Source organism: Schistocerca cancellata, chromosome 8 (assembly GCF_023864275.1).
Source record: "Schistocerca cancellata isolate TAMUIC-IGC-003103 chromosome 8, iqSchCanc2.1, whole genome shotgun sequence".
NCBI classification, from domain to species: domain Eukaryota; kingdom Metazoa; phylum Arthropoda; class Insecta; order Orthoptera; family Acrididae; genus Schistocerca; species Schistocerca cancellata.
Genome location: NC_064633.1, coordinates 350420774 through 350432146, shown reverse-complemented (window position 1 = coordinate 350432146; position 11373 = coordinate 350420774). Strand labels below are relative to the sequence as shown.

At 41.9% G+C, this 11373-nt stretch overlaps 1 protein-coding gene across 1 annotated transcript in view; it reads left to right on the top strand.

Moving 5' to 3' along the window:
• Nucleotides 1-8564: 8564 nt before the first annotated feature.
• Nucleotides 8565-11373, top strand: part of LOC126095577 (odorant receptor Or2-like) — a 40062-nt gene continuing 37253 nt past the window's right edge. Inside the window, exons 1-2 of the mRNA XM_049910353.1 lie at nucleotides 8565-9349; nucleotides 9482-9581. Of these exons, the coding sequence (XP_049766310.1) occupies nucleotides 8565-9349; nucleotides 9482-9581 (885 nt within the window). The remainder of the gene's footprint in view (nucleotides 9350-9481; nucleotides 9582-11373) is intronic.

Genomic DNA, 11373 nt, shown 5'->3' with positions numbered 1-11373 from the left:
CCGTTAAAACTAGTAAGGCTAAGCAAGATCTCGTATCTGACTTGCCTCTGTCTCCTCGAGCATTTGAAGGATTGCGTACAGCCTTGTTCCTCCACGCTGTCCAGATATGCTGGTAATTGTGAGGCCCCTAGTTTCGTAGTATAGCAATCTGATATTTGGTTTCCAACGATCGTAAATGGTCACGAACGCTGTTGAGTATTCGTTCGGAACCTCTATGGTGTGATCTCAGAAGTATTTGGATAGTTAAAGATTCAGTGGGCACACCTTAGCTTTCAACGCGAAATTCCTGAAGGCAGGTTCTTAAGGCAAGTCGGTTTTCCACAATAACAATATTTCTGTCAATGTAATTGTCTTCTGAAAGGCCTTTTGTATAGTAAAATCACAACAACTCTATTAACTTGCTGCTGGCCTTGGTCTATACATGGGCTGTTATCAACGTGCTGCTAATCTTGGTCTATAAATGGGCCGTCTTCCAACGCTGGTCAAGAACAGCATTTGCTTTCTCATGCATTACAAACTGTTGCTTTAATATTAAGTTAAACAGACAAGCGTCAGGTGTTGTTATGGCATGTCACTAATACACTTCATACGTAACTTACCTTTGATGTCTCTTCTGTGTCAATGCATAACTAGTCATTTGAATTTCTGGTTTATTGAAAATACAGGCGCTTGTTAATCAGTTGCAAGGACATATCCACTGCAGCTTTGATGTTTCCGTTAGACGTATAACCTTTTCTTTTGTATAAATTACCTGGTAATTTTTTCCGCCTTTTAACGGCGTGGATTCTGAGTGCATTTCTTCGAACTGCAACCACAATGACTCCCACGCTAACAGCTTGCGGTTTCGCTCTGTCCTTCAGATGTTTTATAGGTCATTTCAGAACATTACGTTCACTGGACCGTATGAAGATTTTCTGCGCCAGTAGACCCTTTCTATGCTCGGCCATTGTTATAAAAAACTGTCTCCAGAGTGAGTCCTCCAACCTGCCATGAATACTGAATTCTCAGCTACAAAAGATGCGCTCCCGGAGGCTACGATGCTTCCAGACATTTTGAGTTAAGAATGTACATAGCAAAATCTCGTTAGGTGGGTACGCTTCGCCGTAAACGGTTTTAGTAGAGAAAGATTTATCAAACACGGCACTGACTCGCAATAGGAAAAGTTTAAGTACACTAGTTAATTGAACCTCCCACATGGTAACTTCCTTTTCCCATTATCCTTGTAATTACGTGGAATCACTGCTTCAGCAACTTCACTGCACCTTGTAAAGCAGTGTTCTCCTTTACTGAATTATTCATACAGGTATGCAAAGTGTAGGTACAGCATATTCAGTAATTTTAGTGAACAAAAAGTTAAATAGTGTCAAATTACGAAACGTTTGCATGTATGGTGCATGAAAGATTCAGTTGTAAGGTGAAGGGACGGCCTTCCTAACTGTGTTTTTCTTACACGAATCTACCGTTAATTATACTGCTCTACACATATTCATCATGTACGGTTCCACGGCAATGATTGCGCCCCACAACAGTGATGTAAATCAGGAGAGAAAGAAAGTCAGCATTGGTCGGAATGTCATCTGCCTTTTTTTATTGCATCGCATATCTAGATTGCAGCTACCGTCAGTGCTATAAATACAAATAATATAAGAATAAGACGTAGAAACAGTGCATTTGTCAAACCCCATGTCACAGCTGTACACAATTACAGTTCCACAATCACATACCATTATAATTAGTCATGTAGACTGAACGTAATTATAAGGACACATCTTCCAATCTAACTTAGGCATGTACAAACATTAGCCTAACTGAGACCGCTGTTTACAGATCCATATAGCTAACCTCCTTTTACGTCATACTGCATAGTCAACGTCGTCTACTTATTGTCTATATGCAAAAGAATAGTTCCACCTAAAAACATTTTATACCTAACAATACAGGGAATCCCAACAGGATTTATAATAATGCACAATTTTTTCTGGAGGCACACATATCAAAAAATCATTATGACAAGAGTAACATTACGTCGTGTTGGGGAGCTCACGCCCACTACTTTTATTGTCCATATGTGAAGGAGTGGGTTAAACTAATATATGTGGCGAATTCAGTTATTAATTATAATAAATTTCGCCTGGAGGCATATAACTTCAAAATATCATTACAAGTGTTACATTACGTCATACTGGACAGCCAATACCTGCTATTTTTATTGCCCTTATATAAAAGAATGGGTTGACGTAAATTTTTTATATATACATAAAAAATGCAGTGAATTCAGAAAACAGTTATAATAAAATATAGTTTGGACTAATACTTGTACATGACTGAGTTAGATTGGAACGTGAGTCGTTATAATTACGTTCACTCCACATGATCACTTATAATGAATGGTATGTAGTTGTGCGATTGTAATTGTGCTTGTATTATTTGTATCTATAGCACTGATGACAGCTGCATTGTCAGTTGAAATCTAGATCTGCAACGCACTAAAAGAGACAGACGACGTCAGGAACGATGCTAACCTTCTTTCTGTCCTAGTCTACACATACTGAAGTTTCTCTAGACGTTCTGAGATGGAATATATCTCGAGGATACATCGACATGTTTTATGATCGATCTTTCACAGGTGGAACTGTCATCCATGTAGAAGCCTGTTGGACACCAGAAGGATGATAACCTTGTTGTATTGTCGTTGAATAGAAATCTACAACAGCTTTGCCAATTTTGTCATTTTATTGCAAATGGGAAAGAGCTCGTGGCTGTGACATATAAGAAATAAATTAATCTGGTTCAACCAACAGAGAAGACTTTTCAGTCAGCGGTTTTCGTGAGAAAAAGCTTCTCATCTTCAAAACATGCACACGAGAACGTTCACAACGTAAAAATGCTTCTAGCAGTTGTAAGTCAATGTGACAGAAGAGTTCCGTTAAAGGTAACGAACACTCGTAAGTCTTAAAACATTAAAGATGCATTTTAAACAAAGACGTGCTAAGTCGAGGACTGCAGTATGATTTGAAAACCTGCTTTATCAAGCTTTATAAATCGACCACATACAAAATGTAGCATTTAGCATCGTGTAATACAAAGAAAATAGGACAAACGAGGAGAACTTTCAAGGGAAAATACAACTATCGCAAAAATACATTCCGAGTCAGTAATTTCGACATACAAGTGCTGAAAATAAAGCATTACATCGAGGATGGTTTTCAAAACAGACAAACTTCGGGGACCGCCTTTCTGAACCGTTGAGCGACCTACGATATAGCCAACCCCAGACAACCTTAGAGAAGCTACACATTCCTAGCAGTGACTAGAAACTGAGGGAAATGATTCGAAACCTTCTCCAAAATCGAAGACTTGAGCCGGTGGAGAAGGCAGATGAATAGTCTCCAACAGAACAGTGTACTTGCCCCGGTGCTTTTTAAGATTTTTATTTTTGACCAGCCTCTCCCACAGTGCATTCAAAGTTTTGTATTTACTGACAATCGCGCCATCGCTGCCAAACGAGATAACTCCGAGGTCGTCCAGATCTGTCAGCAGCCCTGGAGCAGTCTGTTACCTATTACAGTCACCTCACACACTAAAATGCCAACACTGAAATGTGTGTGTGTTCTCCCCTGCAGAACAGAAAGGCTACAAGGACCTTGCTATTGACTTGGGAGGGCACTCCATTGGAACACTGTGCGAAACCGTCGTATCTGAGTGGCACGTTGGATAGAAGGTACGAACATGAAACAAAATTGCAACGGGAACATCGTAAACAACAAATTAGCAGAAATTAAAAGGGGTGTGCAGCCTTCGGTAGTAAGAACTACAGCCCTCGCTTTATTCAGGGTGTCCCACGTAAAACTGGTATGCTTCACATTCGAGTTCAAGCAACACTGAACTAACTAAAGAAGAATAAATAATAGTAACGTTAAATAGATGCTAGAAGCTGTGGAAATGGGCAACCAGGCATCGCTCACTTCGTGTGATACTGTTAACAACAACACACTGTAATTCTGCTGGAATGATGTTGTTAATTTCCATATTAACGTTCCGTTTAAGATCGTCTTTTGTGCGATGATTGTGAGCATAGACTTTATTTTTTAGTGTGCTCCATAAATAAAAATCTTACATGGTAAATGCGGGGACCTTGGGGGACCAGAGGCCTCTACTGAGATGTCTGTCTTCAGGGAACACGTTGGTGATGTGGACCATAATTTGGTTGGTTGTTTGAGCGGTTGCTCCATCTTGTACAGCATACAGCTTCTCTGCATCTGTTAATTGTGCATAGAAAGAGTCAAAGATCTCTAGATATCAGGCCCTATTTAGGGTGTAACTGAAAAATAAGGGGCCAATTACGCGCTTGCCAGACAACGCTCGGCAAACAAATATCTTCTCTGAGTAGAGAGTTCTTCATGCAGCGACCAGTATCTGCAGTTCTGTGGTTTACATAACTTGAGAAATGAAACCAGGCCTTATCTGACATGAAGTAAAGAAAGGGGTGCAAGTAACCTTTAACAATTGATGTTGACAGTCAGTTACAATAGTGATCCCCGAATTTCAACGCTTGCGCCACATTCACAATGTTGTGGCTTGGCAAGACAGCCAAGCCACTATGAGGAAGCCGAAAGGCACGCGTTTAAGCTCATGCAGGCTGGCGTGAGGTCTGGAACAGGTCAGGGATATGAGACTAGTAAAAATAATACGTAGCTGCTGGAATACTTAACTTTAATCCATAATTGGTGAACATCGCTCTTGACGGTACATGTTTTACAGCATCAATAGTAACTGGTAATGGCGCCTTGCTAGGTCGTAGCAAATGACGTAGCTGAAGGCTATGCTAACTATCGTCTCGGCAAATGAGAGCGTAATTTGTCAGTGAACCATCGCTAGCAAAGTCGGCTGTACAACTGGGGCGAGTGCTAGGAAGTCTCTCTAGACCTGCCGTGTGGCGGCGCTCGGTCTGCAATCACTGATAGTGGCGACACGCGGGTCCGACGTATACTAACGGACCGCGGCCGATTTAAAGGCTAGCAAGTGTGGTGTCTGGCGGTGACACCACACACAAGACAGGCTTTTAATTTCATATCTTTACTAAAAGCCTGTCTTGTGAATGTGGCGCAAGAGTTGAAATTCGGGGATGATACGATGTACGAGATACACCAACCTGTTGCGATAACCTCCTTACCGACTTGAGGGGGTTTCTCGTAATGTCTATAAGAAATCTCTCTATAGTTTCAGGGGTCCTCACTGTCGGCCGCCCATTCCCCTGCACATTCTGAACGGATCCTACTGCCCTCCATTTCTTGCACAGGTCTTGAATAGTACTGGTCGTGGGAAGTTTCCTTCCAGGATTCTTCGCTCGAAACATTTCTTTACATTTCTTGTTGGAAGCTGACTTTATGTAACACAACACAATATCAATTCGCTGCTCTTATGTAATTGCCCCACTTCTGTAACAACTCAACAATATGACCTTCTCACAACTGATGCAGGAACACACAGCTGCACTCAACTTTCCGATAAAATGCAGTGCATCCAAATTTAGAGACAATGATGCCAAGCACTTCGATTAGAGATACTTAATCGGTACGTGAGGCTTACAGGTAGTATTCAGCAGCAGAGTTTGCGTGTCTGATATGGAGTAGGTTGTGTAGTGCTAAGCAGGTCCAAAGACCTCTCACGGAACCGTGCCGTATCGACATGTTGCCATAGAGGACCTAGACATAAGCTGTACTGTTTTTCTGGTATTGCACCACTCGTAATCACTCGGGAAGTGTTGGCCAGAAAGGGGGAAACAGATGCGTTAACCCCGGCGATAAATCCGCTATACGGCCGCCTGAACGCCCACCAACGGCTGAAATCTAGGAAAAGCTTTCTTTATATCTCAAAGAGCGTCGCAGTTAGAACACAAAGCACAAGACAGCATGTAGGAAGAAAGGATTCCGCACCTCAAAGACAGACCAATAGCCACAGAAGAAATCCCTCCGAGTCGCACCGAGGAAGAGTAAAAGACCCGGAAGTCTCTCAACAGTCTGAGCTCTGGAGCTGCAGACATTTGGGGGTGGGGGCTCTTGAGCAACAAGGCTCCGTATGACTTGGGAACCTGTACCTGCAGACTACCACCCACCTCTTGCAGTGTGAGCTGTGTCCAAACACCTGCTCTATAGAAGATCTACACAAGGCTAGCTTATAAGCACTGCATGTAGCAGCATTTGGTTCAAGACATTATAATCTAAAACACCAATATGCGAGGCGTGTCGGAAATACATTCATAAATTTTGGGAACGGGTTCCTTACAAGAAAAAAAAATCCTGTTAAACATGGGCTCTCAGATGCATACCTTAAGAGCTATCGACACTTGTTCAATAGAAGAGAGAAGTTTCACAATATCGAAGATGAACGAGTGCTTGTAGCTATGATTGTATGAAATTTATAGCCCACGTTTACTGGACTTCGTTTCGATGCAAGGTACGTTTCCCCAAGGACTGCATAAAGTATTTTTCAAACACGTTGATTAATAGGGTGTAAAAAAACTACATATACATATTTGTATAGTTATTAGATTAGATGAAATAAAAGACCTTTTTATCGGACACAAATGTCACAGGTGCACCGTTTCGCCTCTACGGGTCCTCACGCTAACGTTTACAGTTTCTTTGACTGCTTCGTATGCAACACGTTGAGAGAGTGAAATCGGATTGCAATACTATTACGTCTTACTGCTAAGAAGGGTAAGTTTTCATTACTACTAGCTGTAGCCACGTCCCTGAAAGAACAGTTACACTATTGTTGTTTATATTTCACTTACATGAAAGTTTTTACTGCTCTTGATGACTGATTACGCGCCAATGGAGCATCACATTTGCGAGTAGGCACGTTGCAACCGTAAGGCTGCAAGGCGCCTGTATGCAGAAGTATTTCCGGAGAGGAAGTTACTAAATGTTACGTAATGTTTCAAAGATTTTATGGCTGTCTTCTTGAAATAGGAACTTTCATACCAGACGGATGGGGAGCTAGTAGACCCATTAGTCCGCGAACTGTTCGTCTGGAGGAGGCTGTGGTAAAGCGAACTGACGTCAACACCAGCACCAGCGTACGATCCATAGCCAAGGAACAAAATACCTTCGACACCAATGCATGGAGCATTCTGCACCAGATGGGCATGCGTCCATTGAAGTACCAAGAGGAACGAAACTTATCAGCTAACCCACATAGAGGACTAACTGGAAGAGACTTCTGAAAAAGATACTAAAACCACATAAAAGCTCAACATACAAACAGTTATGCTGAATCAGCAGTAGCCACCCACATTAAGAACACTGGCCATCCATTACACGGTAAAGCGAACGGTATTTATACTTTACATAAAATTGAGAAGGGACACAAAATGAACCTGCATGAAGAACTAGCCATTTTCATTCATGGTATATGTTATATAATATATGACAACAAGTTACTAAATGATAAACCAGAAAGTAACTATAGACTTCCTCAAAAATTGTTTTAACATACTAAATTATGAAGATCTATCAAATACAAAAAAATGTTCAAATGTGTTAGAATTCTTATGGGTTCAAATGGTTCTGAGCACTATGCGACTTAACTTCTAAGGTCATCAGTCCCCTAGAACTTACAACTACTTAAACGTAACTAACCTAATGACATCACACACATCCATGCCCGAGGCAAGATTCGAACCTGCGACCGTAGCGGTCGCGCGGTTCCAGACTGTAGCGCCTTTAACCGCTTGGCCACTCCGGCCGGCTCGCTCGCCTAATCCCGCGCGGCCCTCTACCAAATACAATAATATAAATGTGCTTCTATAAAAAGTTTTATTTCAATTATTTGCCCTATCTTAGCAACTGAAATTTGTTTATCTCAGCGATTTAGAGTCTTTGGAACGTAAACATCCGAATGTAGAACTGTCAGCTGATGTGTTTTTTACCGTGCTTTATGAGCCAGACAAATAAATTTCCAGAATAAAATATAAATAACGACATCAATGAGAATATTTTAGTATACTCCTCCTGCACTGAAACAAATGAATCTTTATATACAGTGTTAAATCTCGATGCGTAGTCTCACTGACACACCCAGAAAATAATCCTCAACATACTTCAGATTAAAGTACACGTAACTGTGGTGCCTTTGAGGATCGCAGCGTGCAACCAAAGCTCGCTGTGCTACTACATATTATTAAAAAGTCGCTGAAGCAGTAACAATTATTTTAAAAAATAATCACTACTACTTTACTACTTTATCCCTTTTAATGCAAGACTGCTCTAAAATCGTAATATTGACACTGTCCTTTAACTTCACAGAGTAATTGTTATTGTGGATATATGCTGATACACCCACGGATATCCGCATCAGCGCAGGCTTAGATCCACAGTTTCAATATTAGTGCTGATAGCTCTTCCGTGTGCATCGATTTCCGTAGTTACGAACCAGAAAAACACATATCGAAGCCCTGACGTATCATAGTAAGCTATTTCTACTGTAATGAAAGAAATTTGTACTAGCGTTACTAAAGCGTGTGTGTCCCTACTCTAGTAACTATTTTTCCTTTCCTCAGGATGAGAGAATTCACGAACAACATGGAAGGCAGGCTGTCAGCGCGACACCGGGAGTCCGTACTCAAGTGGAACGTCCGGGTGCTGACATCAGGCGGCTTGTGGCCAGCGGGTCCTCCACGGCTGTTCGCAGCATTCACCTCCTTCGTCTTCGTTGTCAAGTGGACGCACGTGCTGATGGCAGTGCGAACACTCTGCTTGTCGTGGGGCGACCTCAACGAGATCACGCTGACGCTCTTGTCCATGATCACCATGCTGGGCGGCGCTGTCAAGATGACCCTCTTCTTGAAGAACAGGAGCGTCTACTATCAGCTGGTGCAGAGACTCGACGACGTGGTCCGTTACCACGAGCAGTACTACCTGGGGAACGATACGATGGTGTCCACTTTTCAGATGGCGCGAAAGAAGGCCTTGCGTCTCACGTTCGTAACCCTTGGATACTTGAACGTGCTTGGTCCACTGTGGTTTGTTATGCCTCTCCTCGAAGACACGTCGGAGAAGCACCTGCCGTTCATACCGATGCACGGACTCAACTTCACCTCGGTACCACTGTACGAGCTATCCTACGTGACGCAGTGCACCGCCACCTTCTTCTGGCACCTTGTCAGCGTCGGTCTCGACATGTTCTACGCCAGCGTCATGATACACGTCACAGCCCAGCTCACCATTCTGAACGTGCGCTTCACCAACCTCCATCTGGAAACGGGTCACTTAAGCGGCCGATCTAATCTAAGGCCTATTACAGCATCGCCCGACAACAGTGTGCTGACGGAAGCTCACAGCAGAATGTACAGAGAGCTATGTGATCTCGTCAGATCCCACCAAAAAATTATCGAGTGCGTATCGCAGTTCAGACACGTGATATTTTCGAGGAAAATTTTGCTTTTCTTGTAAAAAATACTGAGATTTTCTTTTTACAGATTCACAACTTACCTTGAAGGTGTTATGAATTCGACAGTGCTGGTTCAGTTTCTCTCCAGTGTCCTCGTAGCTTGTGTAACGCTGTTTCAAGCTACTATTGTAAGTTTCGCAATACCAACATACTACTAATCGTTTCGATGTTATATATATTTCACGATTATAATAAATCACTGTTTATATGCATTGTAGTGGACTTTCAACTTTCCAGTTAGGCATTCACATTAACTAATTACTTACATTTGAAAATGGGCGAGAATCTAAATAAAACTGTATAGATTTCTGTCATGCCTCATACAGTTTTCACTTTGTGAAAATATTTACGTTTTACGAGTAATTAATTAAGGTAACGTATAACATTGTCTTCACAATTTTCAGAAGCATCTCTCTCTCTCTCTCTGTCTCTCTCTCTCTCTCTCTCTCTCTCTCTCTCTCTCTCTGTGTGTGTGTGTGTGTGTGTGTGTGTGTGTGATTTGTGTGCGCGCGACAGAGAGAAAGGTGATTTTTTTTTGGGGGGGGGGGGGGGCGGGAGAGTTTCTGTGTGTAAGGTTGTGATGCAGAACAATCACAGTACTAAGTTGACTTTTAAAGTAGGTCTACAAAATATTTTTGTAGGATAAGCACTGATTGCTTTGTGTGACCATTGCAACAAATTTGGCAATTGTAATGACAGTTTTTTAATTGCAAAAAGCAGAAGAGTAGTAACATATACTTAGCATGTCGTCTGCTGTACGAATATCTTTGCTTAGACTTAACCGTGACTGTTACGCGTATCTAATGAAATACTATAAATCAGGAAGCGGTTAACTTATTTATAAGAACTAAAAAAATAGTGATGATTTGCAATAGTCGAGTCCTCCCTCGGGCATGGGTGTGTGTGTCGTCCTTCGCGTAAGTTAGTTTAAGTTAGATTAAGTAGTGTGAAAGCCTAGGGACCGATGATCTCAGGAGTTTGGTCCCATAGGAACTTGGCACATATTTCCAAATTTCAAAATTAGGTTTTACAGTAGAAGGAAATACACATACAATAAAGGCATATAGTAAAGCCATTTTGAAGTCAGTGAATTATTACAAAACGGACAGTAATTTTCGTTGTCGATGTAAATTGTTCATCCTTCCAATTTTTTCTTTTGGAGGCTTCTGTAATACCTCTTCTACACAGGAAGTTTTATTTCTGCTTCCGAATCTCACTTATGTAATATCACTTTTCCTTCAAATATTTTGCTAACAATCATTGTGCAATTCTCCGTTGCATGGTTTCACGGGTGTATTTTACAACATGTCTCACTTTCGTGTTGTTAATCGTTTTCAGGCTTTCCAACGTTAATCATACAGGTACTTCTTTCTCACTGCTTGTCACATGTGCTTTACAATTTTCCCTATTTACCCTCCTGTGTTTGATTGTCCGATACCTTTTGAATTGCAAATCTTAGTCATGTAATATCTGTTTGTCGATAGCAGGTTTCCATTTCCTCGCCGGCCGGTGTGGCCGTGCGGTCTAGGCGCTTCAGTCTGGAACCGCGTGAGCGCTACAGTCGCAGGTTCTAATCCTGCCTCGGGCATGGATGTGTGTGATGTCCTTAGGTTAGTTAGGTTTAAGTAGTTCTAAGTACTAGGGGACTAATGAACACAGATGTTAAGTCCCATAGTGCTCAGAGCCATTTGAACCATTTTTCCATTTCCTCTATGTCTTTTATCTTCGTTTACAGACGCTGGCTACGACTCAGCATTGATTTAAATCAACGGGGAAAACTGAAAATTTCTGTTGGAACGGGATTCAAACCTGGGCCTTCTCCTTAGTAGGCATATGCGATGACCACTGTGCTATCCTGACACAGTGGTCACCGCAACCACCCGGGCTACCCTTGCTCACCTCCTGTCCGACCTAAATTCT